Here is a 23,938-nt window from a genome sequence, read left to right as displayed (position 1 = left end):
GGTGTTTTGGTACCATTCTTTATTCATGGCTGTGTTTTTGGGCAAAATTGTGAGTGAGCCCACGTCCCTTGGATGAGAAGCAACCCCACACATGAATGGTCTCGGGATGCTTTACTGTTGGCATGACACAGGACTGATGGTAACGCTCACCTTTTCTTCTCCGGACAAGCCTTTTTCCAGATACCCCAAACAATCGGAAAGAGGCTTCATCGGAGAATATGACTTTGCCCCAGTCCTCAGCAGTCCATTTACCATACTTTCTGCAAAAGATCAATCTGTCCCTGATGTTTTTTTTGGAGAGAAGTGGCTTCTTTGCTGGCCTTCTTGACACCAGGCCATCTTCCAAAAGTCTTCGCCTCACTGCGCGTGCAGATGCGCTCACACCTGCCTGCTGCCATTCCAGAGCAAGCTCTGCACTGGTGGCACTCCAATCCCGCAGCTGAATCCTCTTTAGGAGACTATCCTGGCGCTTGCTGGACTTTCTTGGACGCCCTGAAGCCTTCTTAACAAGAATTGAACCTCTTTCCTTGAAGTTCTTGATGATCCTATAAATTGTTGCTTGAGGTGCAATCTTAGTAGCCACAATATCCTTGCCTGTGAAGCCATTTTTATGCAACGCAATGATAGCTACACGCGTTTCTTTGCAGGTCACCATGGTTAACAATGGAAGAACAATGATTTCAAGCATTACCCTCCTTTTAACAGGTCAAGTCTGCCATTTTAACCCAATCAGCCTGACATAATGATCTCCAGCCTTGTGCTCATCAACATTCTCACCTGAGTTAACAACACGATTACTGAAATGATCTCAGCAGGTCCTTAAATGACAGCAATGAAATGCAGTGGAAAGGTTTTTTTGGGATTAAGTAAATTTTCATGGCAAAGAAGGACTATGCAATTCATCTGATCACTCTTGATAACATTCTGGAGTATATGCAAATTGCTATTATAAAAACTTAAGCAGCAACTTTTCCAATTTCCAATATTTATCTAATTCTCAAAACTTTTGGCCACGACTGTAGACAGGCAGCAATACTCTTTTTGGAGAGCAGCGGCTTTGTTTTTGCAAGCCTACCTTGCACACCATTGGTTTTTTTAGTGTCCTTCTCGTGGTGGACTCATGAATATTAGAGAGCAATCATTAGGAGAAATGAAATGGCCACCATCTTATTAGTTCACAGTAGGGCTGCAGCTAACGATTATTTGAATAATCGATTAGTTGTCGATAATTTCATCGATTAATCTGGAAAAAACACCAAAATGACAAAAAAAGGGGTTTAAATGATTTTTCTTGAAACATTATGTTCTAAGGCCATATTAAAACAAATTTAGGAATTAATATTTTTCATTACAATGTAAAAAAGACAAGTTATGGGGGATCTGTGGATGACACTGTTATGGGGATCACACTTACGGGGGATATCTGTGGATGACACACTGTTATGGGGAGGGAGATCTGTGGATGGGACTGTTATGGAATGGATCTGTGGATGGCACTGTTATGGGGTGGGGGAACTTTGCACTGCTATGGGGAGGGGGATCTGTGGATGGCACTGGTATGGGAGGGGGATCTGTGGATGGCACTGTTATGGGGAGGGGGATCTGTGGATGGCACTGTTATGGGGAGGGGGATCTGTGGATGGCACTGTTATGGGGAGGGGGATCTGTGGATGGCACTGTTATGGGGAGGGGGATCTGTGGATGGCACTGTTATGGGGAGGGGGATCTGTGGATGGCACTGTTATGGGGAGGGGGATCTGTGGATGGCACTGTTATGGGAGGGGGATCAGTGGATGACACTATATAGCATCGTATGCTATGTGTCATCCACAGATCTCCCTCCCCATAACAGTACCATCCACAGATCCCCCTCCTCATAGCAGTGCCGTCCACAGACCCCCCTCCCCATAGCAGTGCATAGATCCCCCTCCCCATAGCAGTGCACAGATCCCCCTCCCCATAACAGTGCCATCCACAGACCCCCCCCATAACAGTGCCATCCACAGACCCCCCCCCCATAACAGTGCCATCCACAGACCCCCCCCCCATAACAGTGCCATCCACAGACCCCCCCCATAACAGTGCCATCCACAGATCCCCCCCATAACAGTGCCATCCACAGATCCCCCCCATAACAGTGCCATCCACAGATCCCCCCCCATAACAGTGCCATCCACAGATCCCCCCCATAACAGTGCCATCCACAGATCCCCCCCCCCCATAACAGTGCCATCCACAGATCCCCCCCCCCAACAGTGCCATCCACAGATCCCCCCCATAACAGTGCCATCCACAGATCCCCCCCCCCCCCATAACAGTGCCATCCACAGATCCCCCCCCATAACAGTGCCATCCACAGATCCCCCCCCCCATAACAGTGCCATCCACAGATCCCCCCCATAACTGTGCCATCCACAGATCCCCCCCATAACTGTGCCATCCACAGATCCCCCCCCATAACAGTGCCATCCACAGATCCCCCCCATAACAGTGCCATCCACAGATCCCCCCCCCATAACAGTGCCATCCACAGATCCCCCCCCCATAACAGTGCCATCCACAGATCCCCCCCATAACAGTGCCATCCACAGATCCCCCCCCATAACAGTGCCATCCACAGATCCCCCCCCCCCATAACAGTGCCATCCACAGATCCCCCCATAACAGTGTCATCCACAGATTCCCCCCCATAACCGTGCCATCCACAGATCCCCTCCCCATAGCAGTGCACAGATCCCCCCCCATAACAGTGCCATTCACAGATCCCCCTCCCCATAACAGTGCCATTCACAGATCCCCCTCCCCATAACAGTGCCATTCACAGATCCTCCTCCCCATAACAGTGCCATTCACAGATCCTCCTCCCCATAACAGTGCCATTCACAGATCCCCCCCCATAACAGTGCCATCCACAGATCCCCCCCCCCCATAACAGTGCCATCCACAGATCCCCCCATAACAGTGTCATCCACAGATCCCCCCCATAACCGTGCCATCCACAGATCCCCTCCCCTAACAGTGCCATTCACAGATCCCCCTCCCCATAACAGTGCCATTCACAGATCCCCCTCCCCATAACAGTGCCATTCACAGATCCTCCTCCCCATAACAGTGCCATTCACAGATCCTCCTCCCCATAACAGTGCCATTCACAGATCCTCCTCCCCATAACAGTGCCATTCACAGATCCTCCTCCCCATAACAGTGCCATTCACAGATCCTCCTCCCCATAACAGTGCCATTCACAGATCCCCCTCCCCATAACAGTGCCATTCACAGATCCCCCTCCCCATAACAGTGCCATTCACAGATCCCCCTCCCCATAACAGTGCCATTCACAGATCCCCCTCCCCATAACAGTGCCATTCACAGATCCCCCACCCCATAACAGTGCCATTCACAGATCTCCCAATACACCGGCCACATCAGTATTCAGACTATTCCTTAACTGGCAGTAACTTTTACTTGAACTTTAAATCCGCTCTATTATCTTTTATTACCTTACAAATACAATGAAGTTCCAGTAGCAGGCGGCGGCGTAACGTTACTCACTCACGTGACGCGCCTGCTCTGCCCACTTCATGAATGAAGCAGGCGCGTCACGTGAGTAAGTGACTTAACGCCGCCGCCCGCATCGGAGCTTCATTGTAAGTTAGTAAAGATGCGCTGAGTTAAAGTTCAAGTAAAAGTTACTGCTGGTTAAGGACCCTGACAGCCCGCTCCCGCCCCGCATAGCAACGAATCGGCCGATTATTCGATAACTGCATTCGTTGGCAATGAATCCTGTTATCGAATATTATCGATAACTTCGATTAATCGTTGCAGCCCTAGTTCACAGAAAAGCTGTCCTAATCACACAGCAGGACAAGTTACTTCAGAACACTGAGCTACAGAGCTGCCTCATCCTCCTCTCTGCTTTACTTGTCAGGGCTTATTATTTTGAATACAGTTTAATATGATCTTCAGCTGAATCTCTGTAGGAATGCAGTTCATAAGAAGACTTGACATAGAGAGCAGGGTGGGGGATGTGGCTAATGAGCAGCAGCACTTGTATGCAGTCTCTATTACCACAGTCTGTCCTGTTCATCCTCTCTGTACTTTTGTATTGGAATGAAAGCAAAAATAGTAGAGCTCCATGACCGTACAAATGAAGAGTTCCTTGCGTAATGTGTGGTTCTACCGTCCTGTATTCACAGCATTATTTCCTGGGCGGACTTGGAAATGTAGCTGTTTCATGAATCACTAGCTATGTGAAAGTGGCCAAAAGGAAGAAAAATAAAGGGGAAAAATGTAATTTTCAAAAAATTAGAGGGGTTGTACACCTTTTTGAATAAGTTTTGGGTCCCCACCAGACCTGTGGACAGAGGTCAGTTCTGGGTTCTTCAGTTTGCGGCGCTCTTGTCCACATTTGTCAACTTCCGGCATGGAAGTTGACAAGCGACATGTTCTGCTGCAGCCAATGACTAGCTGCAATGGTGAAATCAACCAATTGGCATGTTACTGGGTCATGTGCTTCTTCAGGTGCATGTTATTGATACAGACAGTCATTGACTGCAGTGGCACACGTGACACCTGTGCATGCCGGAAGTCGACAAGCAGGGACCAGAGTGCCATGAAACAAAGGAGCCAGAACTGAGCATCAGGGAGCAGGTAAGTATGCTTCCCTCCACAGGTCCGCAGGGAAATTTGTTCAAAAGGTGTAGAACCCCTTCAAATTCTTATACATGGTTCTGTTTATGTCTCCAATGAATAATGACTTTGCTCTTATGTTTATTGATAAGCAGCAGGCAAAATATGTTCTGCCCAGTTCATTTCTGTGCAGGCAACAGGCGATGGCATCTTCATTCATGTTGAAGTCAATGTGCTAGTTAATTATATGACAAGAAAATAAAAAGTAACAATTTTTTCGGCTCTCCACTTTTACAGAACAATAATGAATGTGGGTGTAGCACACAGTGAGGTGAACCCAAATACGAGGGTAATGAACAGTCGTGGAATGTGGCTGACGTACGCTTTGGGAGTTGGCATGCTACACATTGTCCTCCTCAGCATTCCCTTCTTTAGTGTTCCTGTTGCTTGGACCTTGACTAATGTCATTCACAACTTGGTAAGTTCTTGATACAGTTGCTTGTTAGTACTTTGAGCCCAAAATAGGAATACCTGAAAGAGTAACTTCATTCAGGAAAGTAACTGAATATCAGTTTAACCCTTTAAGGACCTAGCTATTTTTCACCTTATTGACCAGGCCATTTTTGGAAATTTGACATGTCACTTTATGTGGTGTAAGAAGGTACCTGGAATCATCGTGGATGGAAGGTATGTGTCACCAGAGCGAATCCCCACAGTGGTAATAACTTTGGAATTATTTTACTTATCCAAACCATTCTGAGATTTTGTTTTCTCGTGATACATTGTACTTCAAGATGGTGGTAAATTTGAGTCAATATAATTCACCTTTATTTATTAAAAAATCCATAATTTACAGAAAATTTGGAACAATATGCAATTTTCAAAATTTACATTTCTCTGCTTTTAAGGCAGATGGCAATACCCCATAATAGAGTTATTACTTTACATTTCCCATATGTCCGCTTTTATATTTGCATCATTTTGTAAATGTAACTTTATTTTTTAGGATGTTATAAGGCTTAGAATTTTAAAAGCAAATTTCACTTCTGTATTTGGCGCAGTGAGTGAAGGCCGCGCTCCTGGTGCCGGCTTTCTCATTGTGACATAGTCGGCGCAGGCGCAGTGAGGATTCCGGCACCAGGAGCGCGGCCTTCACTCACTGCCTGCGCCGAATACAAAAGTGAACGGCGCAGGCGTGGGATTTCATCAACGGTGCATGGAACTTGGACGTCAATCAAGAGGAGCGGGACGGGCAGAACGGAGGACCTGGGTGGGATAAAGGGTGAGTAGAGCCTCTAGGTGCTGAATCTACCTAGAGGCTAATTAGCATATGATAAAAGTGTGTATTTTACCAAAACGGCTGCAGGGAGAAATGTAAAAAACATACTGTTATGTAGTGCTGATATTAGCGCATCGCTAATGTCAGTCAGCTACATAACAGTAATTCTGATGGTAGAAACCCTGTAAGGATCAGGCCATTTTTTGCAAATCTGATGTGTCACTTTATGTGGTGATAACTTTAAAACGCTTTTACTTATCCAAGCCATTCTGAGATTGTTTTCTCGTCACATACTGTACTTCATGACAGTGGTTAAATTTGAATCAAAATATTTAATTTTTATTTATAAAAAAAATACCACATTTGCCAAAAAATTTCACATTTTCATTTTTAAAATAGGTATTACTTTACATTTCATACCATTTTGTAAATTACTTTTTATTTTTATTTTTTATTTTTTGGGACGTTAGAAGGTTTCGAAGTTTAGAAGCAAACTTTTTACGAAAATTTCCAAAACCCAATTTTTAAGGACCAGTTCAGGTCTAAAGTCACTTTGTGAGGCTTACATAATAGAAACAACCCTTAAATGGCCCCATTTTAGAAACTACACCCCTCAAGGTATTCAAAACTGATTTTACAAACTCTGTTAACCCTTTTAGGTGTTCCACAAGAATTAGAGGAAAATAGAGATGAAGTTTCAGAATTTCACTTTTTTGGCAAATTTTCCATTTTAATAATTTTTTTTCCAGTAACAAAGCAAGTAGAGATGAGCAAATTTCCGGTTATGAAATTCGTTCACGCGTCGTTTGCTGGTAAAAGGGGAATTGCATTATTACCACGGACCATAACGCAATTCTATGACTGAATGCATAACGGGAACGGGACGGATCCGTTATGCAGTCCATAGACTTCTATTATGAATGAATAACAGAATGCCTCTAAAGGCATTCCTTCATAGAGTTGCGTTATGGTCCGTGGTAACGGAATCCATAACGCAATTCACCTTTTACCAGCAAACGAAGCGTGAACGAAATTCAAAATATGAAATTCTCTCATCTCTAAAAGCAAGGGTTAACAGACAAACAAAACTCAATATCTATTACCCTGATTCTGTAGTTTACAGAAACACCCCATATGTGGTCATAAACTGCTGTACGGGCACACGGCAGGGCGCAGAAGGAAAGGAACGTCATATGGTTTTTGGAAGGCAGATTTCACTGGGATAATTTTATGTTGCATTTGAAGACCCCCAGATGCACCCCTAGAGTAGAAACTCCCAAAAAGTGACCCCATTTCGGAGACTACGTGGTAAAGGTGGCGGTGTTTTACAATGTTCATCTGACAGGTGTTAGATCATGTGCTATTTTTATAGAACAGGTTGTTACAGACACGACAACTTTTTTTGGTTGTTTGTTTCAGTTTTACATAATAAAGCATTTTTTTATTTTTTTTTTATTTTTTTGTGTCTCCTTATTCTGAAAGCCATTGTAACGGATCCGCTTCCGTTAATGGACGCTTCCTAGCTTGCGCCAAGGACCACAAGCACCGCACTGGACACCACAACCACCGCAGACTCCACAACCGCCGTAGCTTAACTGGAGCCGCGCCGTCTTCCTTCCACCCTGAATGAACCTCCAGCATTCAGGACCATGTGGGAAAGATCTCTCCTCCAGGGAATATGCAGAGCATAGCAATCCCCAGCGTGATACAGCAATTCCCTCCAATAACGAGACAAGGCTGCGTTTTGAAGGGTTAGAAAAACATGAACTGAACTGAACTCTTTATTGAGGGCTACCCGCCCGTATTTATGCAGGTCCCCACAATGCATCATGGTTTCCTCCTCTCTGCCCTGGAGACACCCGAAGAGCAATTCAATTATCTCCCAGGACAAAGGGAAATCACCAATACACATGTGAGAACAACAGGAGAGGAATCACCACCCAAATACACAAATTCAACCCTTCTGTCTGGGATATAATTATGGATTAACATAACTATCACAGACAGTAAAAACACAGTTTTTAAACATACACTGTAACTTTCAAACCATACATTCCATCTCCATAAAAATTACATATTTAAACTCCGCATACATCAAACAGAAACACTTCCAAAAATCACACAAATCCCTCCAGCGGATCAAAAGTTTAGTGGAAGTCCTTTGTGACCGACAGCAAGCACAATTTCCTGCCCAAAACAGTTCCATAGATTTGGGCTGTGCGGTCGGTCAATTTCATGCAGAAAACGACTAAGTCCCATCTTCGAACGGGACTTAGTCTCTGGAGCTGAAAGTTCAGTATGGAAGAAGGCAATATGTCCCGGGGCCATAGTCGTAGGGCAGGAGGCTAGCCATAAGTTTTCTGCAATGCCCAGTGGCAAATGGCAGTTTGTCACAGCCATTTTTTTATGGGTGACTGCCTTATGTAGGGGCAAATTTTTTTTCGGTATGAGATGACTGCTACTTTTTTAGGATGCATATGACTTTTTGATCGCTTGGTATTACACTTTTTGTTGTGTAAGTTGACAAAAAATTGCATTTTTGGTCTCATTTTTTATTTTTTTTTGTGTTCTGAAGGTTTAGTTCATGTGATATTTTTATACAGCAGGTTCTTACAGACGCAACAATACCTAATATGTTTACTTTTTTTTTCATTTAAAGAGGACCTTTCACCGATCCTGACATTGTTTTTTTCTCCCAGGCTGTGAGCTCTGCGATGCGATTGGCCAGCGCTTCAGCCTAGGAGAAGGAGACGCCCAGCAGAACAAGGGCAGACTCCGCCTACTATAACCAAGTCCCCGAACATACCAGAGGACATAACGGGAGAACGGAGCGGCGCCCAGGGATAATAGTAAGTGCAGTGAGAATTCTGGGCGCCGCTGTATATGTCATGATACTTAGTTCTCAATGTCAGGATCGGTTAAGTTTTACACAATAACAGCATTAAAAAAAATAAAAATGATCATGTTTTAGTGTCTCCATATTCTGAGAGCCATAGTTTTTTTAGTTTTTTTTTTGCGGAATGAGGTGACGGTTTGATTGGTACTATTTTGGGGGACATACGCCTTTTTGATCGCTTGGTGTTGCACTTTTAGTGATGTAAGGTGACAAAAAAATTATTGTTTTAGCACAGTTATTATATAATTATTATTTTTTACGACGTTCAGGAGAGGGTGTGGATCATGTGATATTTTTGTAGAGCCAGTCGTTACGGACACGGCAACACCCAATATGTCTGGTTTTCTTCTTCTTTTTTTTTTTTTTTTGGTCTCACTCTGGCATCTGTGTTTTCACCTTTGACGGTGTATGTAGCAGGGGCCCGTCAGTGCCGGGTCCGTGCTGCTGATCGGGTGGGCACAGCTCCTGCACCCGCCCAATCAGCCTACTGTGCATGTACGGCGCTGGTCCTTAGGGGGTTTAGCAACAGTTCAGTTATGTAGTCACTTTGTGGGGCTTACATAGTGGAAACTACACCACTTAAGATATTTAAAGCTGATTTTACAAACTTTGTTAACCCTTTAAGTGTTCCACAAGAATTAAAGGAAAAAGATCACATTTTTGAATTTCACTTTTTTGGCAGATTTTCTTTTTCAAATTTTTTTTGCCTGTAATGCATCAAGGGTTAACAGCCAAACGCAAATCAATATTTATTACCCTGATTCTGCAGTACAGAAACACTCCATATGTGGTTTTAAACTGTTGCATGGGCACACAACAGGGCGCAGAAGGAAAGGAGCGCCATATTGACTTTAGAGGGCTGATTTACCTTTTGATAATTTTAACCACTTCGCGACCGCCCATTGACTATAAACATCCTTGGCAGTCAGGTTTATCTCTGAATAGACGTTCTAAAACTTCTTTTCAGAGATCGCAGCTGCACTCTAATCGACCAATGCGACTTAGAATTGCAAAATGGCGACAAGTTTGTAGTCTTGTCGCCATTTGCGCCTAGACGCTCCGCTGCTCTGCTCCTTTCACACATGAGTTGAACTGACATGGGACGTGCTGCTATCAGCGCGTGCCATGTTCTCCTCAACAGCACAGGGGAAAAGGAGGCAGTCCCTCCCCCCTGTGCCACTGCTTCCGCTGCAACCCATGGACTGATAGCAGGGAGGAGAAGGGGAGGGGCTGTTACCACTGCGCCACCAATGAATATAGTTTATGCCTGAATACAAACGCAGGCTGCGAGTACTGGCCATATACCATACCCGGCACCCGGCCTCTATGACTGCGCGCTGCGATCCACCGCAATTAACCACTCAGGCACTATCAGCCTGGGTTTGTAGGCTTGTTTATTTCAGATATAACCTATAATCATTGGTGGTGCAGTGCGCCTCCAACCAGGGGCGGACTGAGAACCCTCAGGGCCCCCGGGCAAAATAAATCAAGGGCCCCCTACAGGCCCCACCCATGTTCTGCTGCAAGCCCCACCCTTGTCCCGCCTCCATGTCCCGCCTCCAGCCACACCCTACACAATCTTTAATAAGATTTCAAAGTTAAAGTGACACAAAAGGCACCCAGACCACTTCAGCTCATTAAAGTGGTCTGGGTACAGTGTCCCTTTTGCAAATCGAGCTGCAATGTTCTAGAGAAACTACATTGTTTACGTCCCAGCAATAAGTTGGCCTCTAGTCGCTGGCAGCCACCTGAGGGCTTCCTGGAGTAAAACAGACCTTAGGTCCGGTATCTGACGCTGGACGTCCTCACACTCGGCATGATGACCTCCAGGGTCAAATTTTTCCCCATAGGAAAGCATTGATTCAATGCTCTCATATGGGGTGATCTAATCTCAGCGTCCATTAGTGAGCCTCTGTTAGAAGCAGTGTGGGCATAACTACTGTGAAGGGGGCACATATCTGGGCATAACTACTGTGAAGAGGGCACATATCTGGGCATAACTACTGTGAAGGGGGGGAGGCCCTTCACAGTAGTTATTCATCCCTTTCAGCAGTCCCCCCTTCAGTGAATGGGGGACTGCTGAAAGGGGTTAATAACTACTGGGCAACCCCACAGATCATCCCCCCCACCCACCTTGTACTTGTTCCACTGATCCGCTACATGGGCATGAGTTCAATCACTTGGGTGCGCAATCCCATCCTGAGGCGCGTGATCCCGCGAGACCCGTGACCTACAGCGGCAGGAAGGGATTGGCCACCGAAGTGACTCAACTCATTCCCGCGCAGCCCACAAGTAGCGGAACAATTTCAAGAGGGGTGGGGAATAGCCAAATAAAAAAATATTTTGAACCAAAAGGTGTTGTGGGGGGATCTGTGGATGGCACTGTTGTGGGGGGATCTGTGGATGGCACACTGTTGTGGGGGGGGGCTCTGTGGATGACACACTGTTGTGGGGGGGGGGGCTCTGTGGATGACACACTGTTGTGGGGGGGCTCTGTGGATGACACACTGTTGTGGGGGGGGCTCTGTGGATGACACACTGTTGTGGGGGGGGCTCTGTGGATGACACACTGTTGTGGGGGGGGGGCTCTGTGGATGACACACTGTTGTGGGGGGGGGGCTCTGTGGATGACACACTGTTGTGGGGGGGGGGGGCTCTGTGGATGACACACTGTTGTGGGGGGGCTCTGTGGATGACTCACTGTTGTGGGGGGGCTCTGTGGATGACACACTGTTATGGGGGCTCTGTGGATGACACACTGTTATGGGGGGCTATGCGCGAAAAAGACGACTTGGCGCAGGCGCAGTAGAGGTTAACAAAATGCAAACAAAAATAAAGGTTAACAAAATGCAAATATCTAGACCTCTTCAGCACCTCGGTGACGTTTAATTGACAGTATTATGTCTATATCGTGGAAAATGGTTTTAAGGAAATGAAATAAAGATTTAAAATGTTATATTAGTCAGCAGTTCAAGCTAGACGTAATGCAAAACTATCTCCCACGATATAGACATAATACTGTCAAGTAAACGGAACACCGGCATCTGGTGCTGTAATGGCAGCGGGGCCCGGTGCAGTCACTGTATTCTATTACATTAGCTTCCACTGTCGGCTCCTATTACACTGCCTGCTACTGAGGTTGTGAGTACAGAGAGGGAGAGGATCGCATAGGAATATTACTATTACAGTGAGCGGGGCCAGGTGTTATGTTATTCTGGGGCGGGCCCCCATCCCGGCCGGGCCCTCGGACCATATCCGAAGTGCCCGACTGGTCAGTCCGCCCCTGCCTCCAACACCCCCCTCCCCCCCAGTATTATAACTATTATAATCATTGGTGGCAGAGGCCACAGCATCCCGTCTCCCCTCTTCCTCATTGGTAGCAGTGGCCACAGGGTCCCCTCTTCTTCATTGGTGGCAGTGGCAGCTTCTAATCGGAGCCCAAACAGTGTAATATTTTAATTCTTGTGGTACATCTAAAGGGTTGAGAAAGTTTGCAAAATCAGTTTTGAATAACTTAACCTGTTGCGGACACATGATGTACTGGTACGGCATGTAGTCCTCGTACTTAAGGACACATGACGTACCGGTACGTCATGTGTAGTTCCGATCATGGACAATGCACGGGGGAGGTCCTGTGACGGGCTTGTGAGATCCTGCCCCCTGGATCTCACAGGCAGGAAGCTGTATGAGTAATACACATTGTATTACTCATACAGCTAATGCATTCCAATACAGAAGCATTGGAATGCACTGTAAAGGGGAGTAGACCTCCAAAAGTTGAAGTCCCAAAGTGGGACAAAAAATAATGTGAAAAAAAAAGTTAAAAAAATAAAGTTTTCCCCCCATAAATTAAAAGTTTCAAGTAAAAATAAACAAAAACGTAATTTTCCCCAAATAAAGTAAAAACAAAATGGGAAAAATTAGGGGGAAAAGAAAAGTAGACATATTAGGTATCGCCGCATCCGTATCGACCGGCTCTATAAACATATCACATGACCTAACCACTCAGATGAACACCGTAAAAAATAAAAACTGTGCTAAATAAACAATTTTTTTTGTCACCTTACATCACAAAAAGTACAGCAAGCGATCAAAAAGGTGTATGCCCACCAAAATAGTACAAATCTAAGTCACCTCATCCCGCAAACAATGAGCCCCTACCTAAGACAATCGCTTAAAAAAAAAAAAAAAAAAAAACTATGGCTCAGGATATGGAGGCACTAAAACATCATTTTTTTTGTTTTAAAAAAGCTGTTATTGTGTAAAACTTAAAGGGCTTTTGTCACCCCACAAAAGTCATATATTTTTTTTTTTGGATAGTTACATTCCTTATAGCGCGATATAGGAGAATATAATTTTATCACTTACTTTCATGCGGCCGTTTCTTTAGAAAACGAAGTTTTATAATATGTAAATCCGGTCTCTACCAGCAAGTAGGGCGTCTACTTGCTGGTAGCCGCAGCAGAATACCGCCCCCTCGCCGTGTTGATTGACAGGGCCAGCCGTGATCTCCTCCTCCGGCCGGCCCTGTCAGTATTTCAAAAATCGCGCGCCTCTGTTCATTCGGCGCAGGCGCTCTGAGATGAGGCTCGTCTCCTCAGAACTCCCTCAGTGCGCCTGCGCCGATGACGTCTTCTCTTTCGGTGATGTCATCGGCGCAGGCGCACTGAGGGAGTTCTGAGGAGACGAGCCTCCTCATCTCAGAGCGCCTGCGCCAAATGAACAGAGGCGCGCGATTTTTGAAATACTGACAGGGCCGGCCGGAGGAGGAGATCACGGCTGGCCCTGTCAATCAACACGGCGAGGGGGCGGTTTTCTGCTGCAGCTACCAGCAAGTAGACGCCCTACTTGCTGGTAGAGACCGGATTTACATATTATAAAACTTCGTTTTCTAAAGAAACGGCCACATGAAAGTAAGTGATAAGATTATATTCTCCTATATCGCGCTATAAGGAATGTAACTATCCAAAAAAAAAATAATGACTTTTGTGGGGTGACAGAAGCCCTTTAAGTAAATAAAAAAAAATCGCCGTGTCTGTAATAACTTGCTCTATAAAAATATCACATGACCTAACCCCTCAGGTGAATACCGTAAAAAAAAAAAAAAAATGGTGTAAAAAAAGCCATTTTTTCACCTTACATTACAAAAAGTGTAATAGCAAGCAATCAAAAAGTCATACGCACCCCAAATAGTGCCAATCAAAAATCATACCCTACCCAAGATAATCGCCCTACCCAAATTATACCCTACCCAATAATAATATGGAGACACTAAAACATGATTTATTTTTTGTTTCTAAATTGAAATCATTGTGTAAAACTTACATAGATAAAAAAAAATAGTACACATATTAGGTATCGCCGCGTCCGTAACAACCTGGTCTATAAAAATACCACATGATCTAACCTGTCAGTTGAATGTTGTAAATAACAAAAAATAAAAACGGTGCCAAAACAGCTATTTCTTTGGTTGTAATATAGAGCAAACAAAAATCATATGTACTTTAAACTAGTACCAACAAAACTGCCACCCTAACCCGTAGTTTCTAAAATGGGGTCACGTTTTTGGGAGTTTCTACTCTAGGGGTGCATCAGGGAGGCTTCAAATGGGACATGGTGTCAAAAAACCAGTCCAGCAAAATCTGCCTTCCAAAAACCTTATGGCATTCCTTTCCTTCTGTGCCCTGCCGTGTGCCCATACAGCAGTTTACAACCACATATGGGGTGTTTCTGTAAACTACAGAATCAGGGCCATAAATGTGGAGTTTTGTTTGGCTGTTAACCCTTGTTTTGTAACTGGAAAAAAAATAATAAAATGGAAAATCTGCCACAAAAGTGAAATTTTGAAATTGTATCTCTATTTTCCATTAATTCTTGTGGAACACCTAAAGGGTTAACAAAGTTTGTAAAATCAGTTTTGAATACCTTGAGGGGTGTAGTTTCTAGAATGGGGTCATTTTTGAGTGGTTTCTATTATGTAAGCCTCACAAAGTGACTTCAGATCGGAACTGGTCCTTAAAAAGTGGGTTAAACAATAAAAAAAAGAAAAAAAAAAGTGGGTTTTTGAAACTTTCTGAAACATTTCAAGATTTGCTTCTAAACTTCTAAGCCTTGTAACATCCCCAAAAAATAAAATGTCATTCCCAAAATGATCCAAACATGAAGTAGACATATGGGGAATGTAAAATAATAACTATTTTTGGAGGTATTACTATGTATTATAGAAGTAGAGAAATTGAAACTTGGAAATTTGCAAATTTTTAAAAATTTTGGGCAAATTTATTTTTTTTTTTTTTTAATAAATAAAATTGATTTTTTTTTTTACTTCATTTTACCAGTGTCATGAAGTACAATATGTGACGGGAAAAAAAATCGCAGAATGGCCTGGATAAGGCTATTTTCACACTTGCGGCAGGACGGATCCGACCTTCCGCTATTTGGCCGGACCGCCGCTCCGTCCCCATTGACTATAATGATGACGGGGGCGGAGCTCCGGCGCAGCACGGCAGTGCATGGCGAAAGGCCGCCGGACTAAAAGTCCTGCATGTCCGACTTTTTAGTCCGACGGCCTCTCACCGCGAACTGCCGTACTGCGCCGGAGCTCCGCATTATAGTCGATGGGGACAGCGAAATAGCGGAAGGACGGATCCGACAGGGTGAACAGCCTGTCGGATCCATCCTGCCACAAGTGTGAAAGTAGCCTAAGTCAAAGCGTTTTAAAGTTATCACCACATATATTGACACTGGTCACATTTGCAAAAAATGGCCTGGGCAGGAAGGTGAAAAATCGGAGAAATTCATATTTAGAAGTGTTTTCAAAATTTTCACTAAACCTGAAGTGATGTGACACAATTACAAAGTTATTACCATAAACTGGCATGCCAGATTTTCAAAAATAGGCTCTGTCAGGAAGGTAAAAAAAATGACGGGTTGGGATTAAAGAATTGGGTTAAAGAATTTTGATGATATTTTAAATTTTGTATGTCAATATTTATATTAAAAAACACATACAATCCTGCAGGTTTTGCACTGGCCAGATCACTTTACTGCAGTTAACTGCATATCACAGTCAGGAGTAGAATGACTGACAGATATCACCTCTTTGTACAGATAACACATTATCCACCATTCAGAATAGGTGATTGTCAGAGCTTATCTATTCTTTCCTTTTACAATGACCTCTGCACAGGTCGGGCATGCTGAAAAACTCTCCAGTGGAAATCGGTGAGTCATCTCCTGTCCATTGTGTCTATGGCCCATGGTGGCTGCTGTAAAGCATTTTGAGATATTCCCAAAAAATTTATTAGCCAATAGGAGCAAGCTCGCAGGTTCTTCACTCATATCCTAACTACCATACAAGGTCACATGACCCTTATTATCCAATAGAAGCTCGCAGCTCCTTCAGTCTTGACATACAGTTTTACACCAGGTTTCCATTTTTCTTCACGGTTATAAGTCACTGAGGAGGCAGGGTGCTGTGGAGGTCACTGTTAAGGAGGCAGGGTGCTGTGGAGATCACTGTTAAGGTCACTGTTAAAGAGGTGTGCTGGGGAAATTACTGTTAAGGGGTAGAGGCTCTGTGAAGGTCACAGTTAAAGGGTTTCTGTCACCCCACAAAACTTTTTTTTTTTTTTTTTTGGATAGTTAGATTCCTCATAGCGCGATATAGGAGAATATAATAGTCTTACTTACTTTCATGCGGCCGATTCTTTATAAAACGAAGTTTTATAATATGTAAATGAGGGCTCTACCAGCAAGTAGGGCGTCTACTTGCTGGTAGCCGCAGCAGAAATCCGCCCCCTCGCCGTGTTGATTGACAGGGCCAGCCGTGATCTCCTCCTCCGGCCGGCCCTGTCAGTAATTCAAAAATCGCGCGCCTCTGGTCATTCGGCGCAGGCGCTCTGAGATGAGGAGGCTCGTCTCCTCAGCACTCCCTCAGTGCGCCTGCGCCGATGACGTCTTCTCTTTCGGTGATGTCATCGGCGCAGGCGCACTGAGGGAGTGCTGAGGAGACGAGCCTCCTCATCTCAGAGCGCCTGCGCCGAATGACCAGAGGCGCGCGATTTTTGAATTACTGACAGGGCCGGCCGGAGGAGGAGATCACGGCTGGCCCTGTCAATCAACACGGCGAGGGGGCGGATTTCTGCTGCGGCTACCAGCAAGTAGACGCCCTACTTGCTGGTAGAGACCGAATTTACATATTATAAAACTTCGTTTTATAAAGAATCGGCCGCATGAAAGTAAGTAAGACTATTATATTCTCCTATATCGCGCTATGAGGAATCTAACTATCCAAAAAAAAAAAAAAGTTTTGTGGGGTGACAGAAACCCTTTAAGTGGATGGGGTGCTGTGGAGGTCACTGTTTAAGTGGATGGGGTGCTGTGGAGGTCACTGTTAAAGGGAACCTGTCACCCGGATTTTGGGTATAGAGCGGAGGACATGGGTTGCTAGATGGCCGCTAGCACATCCGCAATATCCAGTCCCCATAGCTCTGTGTGCTTTTATTGTGTAAAAAAAAACTATTTGATACATATGCAAATTAACATAAAAGAGTCATATCTTACTTGTGTGACCAGAGAAGAGTCATATTTTCAAGCTCTGACTCATCTCAGGTTAATTTGCATATGTATCAAATTGTTTTTTATACACAATAAAAGCACACAGAGCTATGGGGACTGGATATTACAGATGTGCTAGCGGTGATCTAGCAACCCATGTCCTCAGCTCTATACACAAAATCCAGGTGACCGGTTCCCTTTCAGGGCGGAGGTCACTGTTAAGGAGGCCTGGTGCTGTGGAGATCATAGTTAAGGGGACGTGGTGCTGTGGGGTTCACTATTAAGGGTGCGGGGTGCTGTGAAGCTCACAAGAGAGTGGGGTGCTGTGGATTGGGTTGCCACCCAGCCAGTAACTCACTTGCAAAGTCGGTAATTTAGAGCCCCTGCTTTAATTTTTTTTCTACCTGCAATACTAAGTGAAGGTATTGCTATACGGACTGTTACTAATGAGCACTTCCATCATAGAGCGCTCAGTATAGTACAGCCTTTAACTCCCTATCCCCCTTCCTTCCTGGGGGACTCTAATGGGGGCCCTATTAACTCTGGGAGGTGCCAATGGGGACATTATTAATATTGGGGGCATTAGTAATTCTGTCGGGCGCTACTGCGGTGATTACTATTACTGGAGGCATTTAATATTACTGGGTGGCACGAATGGTGGCATTAGTAATTTTGGGGGGTACTAATGGGGGCATTATATTTACTGGGGGGATTAATATTACTGGTGGCGCTAGTGGGGGCATTAATATTACTCGGGGGCGCTAATGAGGGCATAATTCTGGGGGGCACTAATTGGGGCATTACTATTACTGGGTGCGCTGATAGGGGCATTATTCTGGAGGGCACTAATTGAGGCATTATTATTACCGAGGGGCACTATTAATTCTGGGGGGCACTAATGGAGGCATTACTATTACTGGGGGCTCTAATGGGGGCATTATTTTGCAGGGCGCTAATGGGGCATTAATATTACTGGTGGGCACTAATGGAGGCATTATTAATACTGTGGGGCACTAATCGGGGCATTATCAATTCTGGGGGGCACTAATGTAGGCATTATTAATACTGGGAGCCACATTATGACATGGCGACAGCGCTGGGTACTTTTTCTAGTCTATATTATAAAAAATCAATGTCTGTCCTCTGTAGGCATCTAAACATCTGAACCGACATCAAATTTGAGACATAGGTACATCTGGTGTCTGAAAAGGTTTTCGTCTCAGCTCTCTAGGACATACCGTTCTTGAGATTTTCCCACAAAATGCAAATTTTTCATCATTACATATTATTAGTGATGAGCGAGCATGCTCGGCCGAGTATCTGTTCGGCTCGAGCATCACTGGGGAAATTACTGTTAAGGGGTAGAGGCTCTGTGAAGGTCACAGTTAAGTGGGTGGGGTGCTGTGGAGGTCACTGTGTGCTCGTCGCATTGCTCGAGTCTCCTCCCCGCACGTTTGGCGCCTCCTAAGCAGTCAATCAACGTTCAGCTAAGTAATTCTCTTCAGTTTAATGCCATAGCCATGTTATCTATAAGCCTTACACTGGTTGGCTGGCCGGAACACATGGTACTAGTTTATATAGGAGCTGACGTCCTGCGCCCAGATCATTCAGCGGCAGGGACAGATAACGTTTTGCTGAAAATTCACAGATTTAACTCCAAAAAAACTATTGAAAGACCAAACAGTCCTCTTAAGGACTACAGTGTGTTGGACAGCATTGCAGCTTTTTTTTTTTTTTTTTCTTCTTCCCAGGGGTTAAATTCAGCAGTATCAGGGACAGGCGTCTTCAGGAAGGGACAGATAGTGCAGGGCTGGAAAATCGCTTTTTTAAGTACCCAAAAGCTTTTAAAAGACAGGAAGATTTGATAGTAGTGAGATCTACAGTACGCCATCAGAAAGCAGTGTGTTTAGCAGACATTATAAAAAGGGGCTTATTCACTAGTGAGATATACACCGCTCCATCATAGAAAAAAAAAATTCTGGGGAAATTAACCTGATTTGTGCCACATCTTTGTGTGCGTTCATTCCTCAACCGTTATATTCAGTACTCCAGCAGACAATTATTTATATTTTGGTCAAATTTACCTAGTTTTGGGCACATCTGTGTGTGCGTGTTCAATCCACAAACGTTATATACAGTATTCCAGCAGAGAATACATTTTATTTGGGACACATTTAACTACTTTCGGGCACATCTGTGTGTGCGTTTAGGCCGCAACCATATATACAGTATTCTAGCAGAGAATTATTTGTATTTGGGACAAATTTAGCCCGTGCTCAAAATGTTTTTGAGGGTCACCAGCAGGCCATCAAGGATAATTTTTCAAGGGTGTGTATGATGCCCTCTTTTATGTGTAATAAACGGTGTTTTGGAGTGCTGGTTCCTTGTAATACACTGCTCAAAAAAATAAAGGGAACACTTAAACAACACAATGTAACTCCAAGTCAATCACACTTCTGTGAAATCAAACTGTCCACTTAGGAAGCAACACTGAGTGACAATCAATTTCACATGCTGTTGTGCAAATGGGATAGACAACAGGTTGAAATTATAGGCAATTAGCAAGACACCTCCAATAAAGGAGTGGTTCTGCAGGTGGTGACCACAGACCATTTCTCAGTTCCTATGCTTCCTGGCTGATGTTTTGGTCACTTTTGAATGCTGGCGGTGCTTTCGCTCTAGTGGTAGCATGAGACGGAGTCTACAACCCACACAAGCGGCTCAGGTAGTGCAGCTTATCCAGGATGGCACATCAATGCGAGCTGTGGCAAGAAGGTTTGCTGTGTCTGTCAGCATAGTGTCTAGAGCATGGAGGCGCTACCAGGAGACAGGCCAGTACATCAGGAGACGTGGAGGAGGCCGTAGGAGGGCAACAACCCAGCAGCAGGACCGCTACCTCCGCCTTTGTGCAAGGAGGAACAGAAGGAGCACTGCCAGAGCCCTGCAAAATGACCTCCAGCAGGCTACAAATATGCATGTGTCTGCTCAAACGGTCAGAAACAGACTCCATGAGGGTGATATGAGGGCCCGACGTCCACAGGTGGTGGTTGTGCTTACAGCCCAACACCGTGCAGGACATTTGGCATTTGCCAGAGAACACCAATATTGGCAAATTCGCCACTGGCGCCCTGTGCTTTTCACAGATGAAAGCAGGTTCACACTGAGCACATATGACAGACGTGACAGAGTCTTGAGACGCCGTGGAGAACGTTCTGCTGCCTGCAACATCCTCCAGCATGACCGGTTTGGCATTGGGTCAGTAATGGTGTGGGGTGGCATTTCTTTGGAGGGCCGCACAGCCCTCCATGTGCTCGCCAGAGGTAGCCTGACTGCCATTAGGTACCAAGATGAGATCCTCAGACCCCTTGTGAGACCATATGCTGGTGCGGTTGGCCCTGGGTTCCTCCTAATGCAAGACAATGCTAGACCTCATGTGGCTGGAGTGTGTCAGCAGTTCCTGCAAGACAAAGGCATTGATGCGATGGACTGGCCCGCCCGTTCCCCAGACCTGAATCCAATTGAGCACATCTGGGACATCATGTCTCGCTCTATCCACCAACGTCACGTTGCACCACAGACTGTCCAGGAGTTGGCAGATGCTTTAGTCCAGGTCTGGGAGGAGATCCCTCAGGAGACCGTCCGCCACCTCATCAGGAGCATGCACAGGCATTGTAGGGAGGTCATACAGGCACGTGGAGGCCACACACACTACTGAGCCTCATTTTGACTTGTTTTAAGGACATTACATCAAAGTTGGATCAGCCTGTAGTGTGTTTTTCCACTTTAATTTTGAGTGTGACTCCAAATCCAGACCTCCATGGGTTGAAAAATTTGATTTCCATATTTTTTTTTTGTGTGATTTTGTTGTCAGCACATTCAACTATGTAAAGAACAAAGTATTTCAGAAGAATATTTAATTAATTCAGATCTAGGATGTGTTATTTTTGTGTTCCCTTTATTTTTTTGAGCAGTGTATTTGTCAGCCCTTTTACTTAGTACATAGACTTTGAGTGTAGGAGTCCCACTACCTGAACAATTGTACCACAATGTGAATGAGGCCCTCCTTTATGTGATATACAGGTTGTATCGGAGTGCCTCTTCCTTGTAATTTTTGGCAGCACTTACACTGTATATACAATTGAATATACAGGAAAGAATGTTTCCTAACAATTTTTGCTCCAAAAAGTTTTTTTTTTTTGTTTTTTTTTGGGGGGGGGGCGGGGTTTTGGGTGTTATATTTTTTTTTGTCGGTCTGTAAAAGTGGTGTACAACATGGTTCCCAGCAGCGACATTGGAGTCCAAGATGCATCCAGTCATGGTCCCTCTGCTGTTCCTGATCGATTTCAGAGGTGTTTCTATCACTTTCAGACCTTTTCCTATGAACCAGGCACCCTCCCCTCATCCGAGCAGGGGGTGCATCGTTGTCTCCCATTGACTTTCATTATACTCTGGTGCTTGGCCGAGCGCACGAATATCACTATGTGTTCGTACCGAACACCAGAACACTTTGGTGCTCGCTCATCACTACATATCATATTATATTAGTCAATAAAAACTTGCATCTCATTCACTTGTATTCTAACTCACATGACCCTTATTACCTAATAGAAGCTCGCAGGTCCTTTAGTCTTTACCTCACTGACCAACACACAGTTTTACACCAGGTTTCCATAACAATTCAGCCATTTTTATTCACTGTTAGGCCTCTTCACACAAACGTGTTTTCCATCAGGGTGCGATGTGTGAAGCAAACGCATAGAATCCAGACTGAATCCTGACCCATTCATTTCAATGGGTCTGTGCACATGTTTTTCAGGCATCATTTCTGCGTTCTCGAAAAATCACAGCATGTTCTATATTCTGCGTTTTTCACGCAGCTCTGGTTCCATAGAAGTGAATGGGGCTGCAGTGAAAAACTGATCGCATCCGGGTGCAATCTACATGAAATGCGCTTTTCACTGATGGCTGCTGGGACATGTAGATTATTCTTGTGTGAAAAAATGTATCAAAAACGTATTGCACCAATGCATTTTGTGGAGTTCTGGTGACGAACCGGGCTCTCCTTAGGGCTGCCAGGCAGAGGCATCCGACCAGCAGTGAGCCCGGTGATGTCACCGGCACTGATGGGTGGGCTTTAGCGCTGCCCTAGTCTGTAAAACTGCTAGGGCAGCACTAAAGCCCGCCCATCAGAGCGGGTGACGTCGCCGAATACACTGCTGGGCGGAAGCCTCTGCCCGGCAGAGTGTTATTGTAAATAAATGAGCCCTTGCCCTGCGCTATCCAGGGCATGGCAAGGGAGCGCATCGGAGCATAAACTGCTCCGATGCTAACATCAGGGTGGCTGCCGGGGTGAAATTATGGTGTTGTCCGTGTTCAGCTCTGAACCCGGACAACCCCTTTAAGGCATCTCCGTACTGGCATCAGGTTCAGAGGCTTATTCTGACATCCAACAGGAGAGCAAATATATTTGGCTATAAATTTTCTCAGCATTTCTAAAAATTGCTTCTTGTGCTAGGCAGTGTTGTAGTCCAACAACATGCAGATGGCAATATACCTGACATTGGGATTCCATTTAACAAAATAACTCCTTGTCGTAATTGGATATGTCAGAGAGCTATTTTGGCTCCAAGTCTATTGACACCACAATAGAGCCAGAACAGATGGTGCAGTACCCAGTTGAGTTTTTAAATTCTTTAGAACCAACGAGTGCCTTGTTACCTGAATCTAAAGGTTGGTGCTCCAGTTATTCTCTTGCAAAAGCTGGATGCACCAAGACTGTGTAAAGGGTGTGCATTAAAACATGCCATCTTCACTGAATGTGCTAATGGGGCAGAAGTTTTTATTCTACAAATTCTACTGATTAGATCAGATAAACAATACCTTTTAAAAAGTTTAGTTTCCATTTATACTGATAATAAACAGGGCCCAAGGCTGATCATTGCAGGTGGCTTGCATAAATCTAGACTGCATGTTTCTCGCATGGACAATTGTATGTTACATGCTCCAGAGTTTGATCAGGTAAAAATCTTTGGCAGTTTTATCGCCAGGTGCATAGACATGTTGTTTATCCACATGCTCTGTCTTATGACTCCATCTCCTGCCAGTTTAGCTGTATTTAGGAGGTTAAAAATAAAACTGCCAGGGTATATAGGACTACTAGCAATTCTTCAGTAAAAAAAAACAACAAAAAAACGAGGGCATTGATTGGCCTCCTGGGCACCCTTAGAACAAATCCAATAAACTTACAGACCAACGCGTGCAGAACCAGGCACTTTTTCTCATTTGTAATTTTTGGACTGATGTCCATTAACCCTTCAAGACCAAACAATTTTTCACCTCTTTGCCCAGGCTATTTTTAGCAAATCTGACATGCGTCACTTTGTAGTAATAACTTTAAAACGCTTTTACTTATCCAGGCCATTCTGAGATTGTTTTCTCATCACATATTGTACTTCATGACAGTGGTAAAATTGAGTCAAAATATTTCATTTTCCATTTTGTCCACCATGACTGCTACACATGAGATTGACCCCTTGACCTCTGTAGGGGCAGGAACACAGAGTTTAAAAGGCCAC

At 44.7% G+C, this 23,938-nt stretch overlaps 1 protein-coding gene across 3 annotated transcripts in view; it reads left to right on the top strand.

Moving 5' to 3' along the window:
- The window catches only part of ORMDL1 (ORMDL sphingolipid biosynthesis regulator 1), a 261,792-nt gene that overhangs the window by 46,524 nt on the left and 191,330 nt on the right, over positions 1 to 23,938 (top strand). For all 3 annotated transcript variants that reach the window (XM_040440516.1, XM_040440518.1, XM_040440517.1), the window contains exon 2: positions 4,927 to 5,107. In XM_040440516.1, the coding sequence (XP_040296450.1) occupies positions 4,934 to 5,107 (174 nt within the window). In that variant the 5' untranslated portion in view covers positions 4,927 to 4,933. The remainder of the gene's footprint in view (positions 1 to 4,926; positions 5,108 to 23,938) is intronic.

The sequence above is a fragment of the Bufo bufo genome, chromosome 7 (assembly GCF_905171765.1).
Source record: "Bufo bufo chromosome 7, aBufBuf1.1, whole genome shotgun sequence".
Taxonomy (NCBI): Eukaryota; Metazoa; Chordata; class Amphibia; order Anura; family Bufonidae; genus Bufo; species Bufo bufo.
Note: the sequence above shows the minus strand (reverse complement) of the source record. Positions and strands in the feature narration are given on the sequence as shown.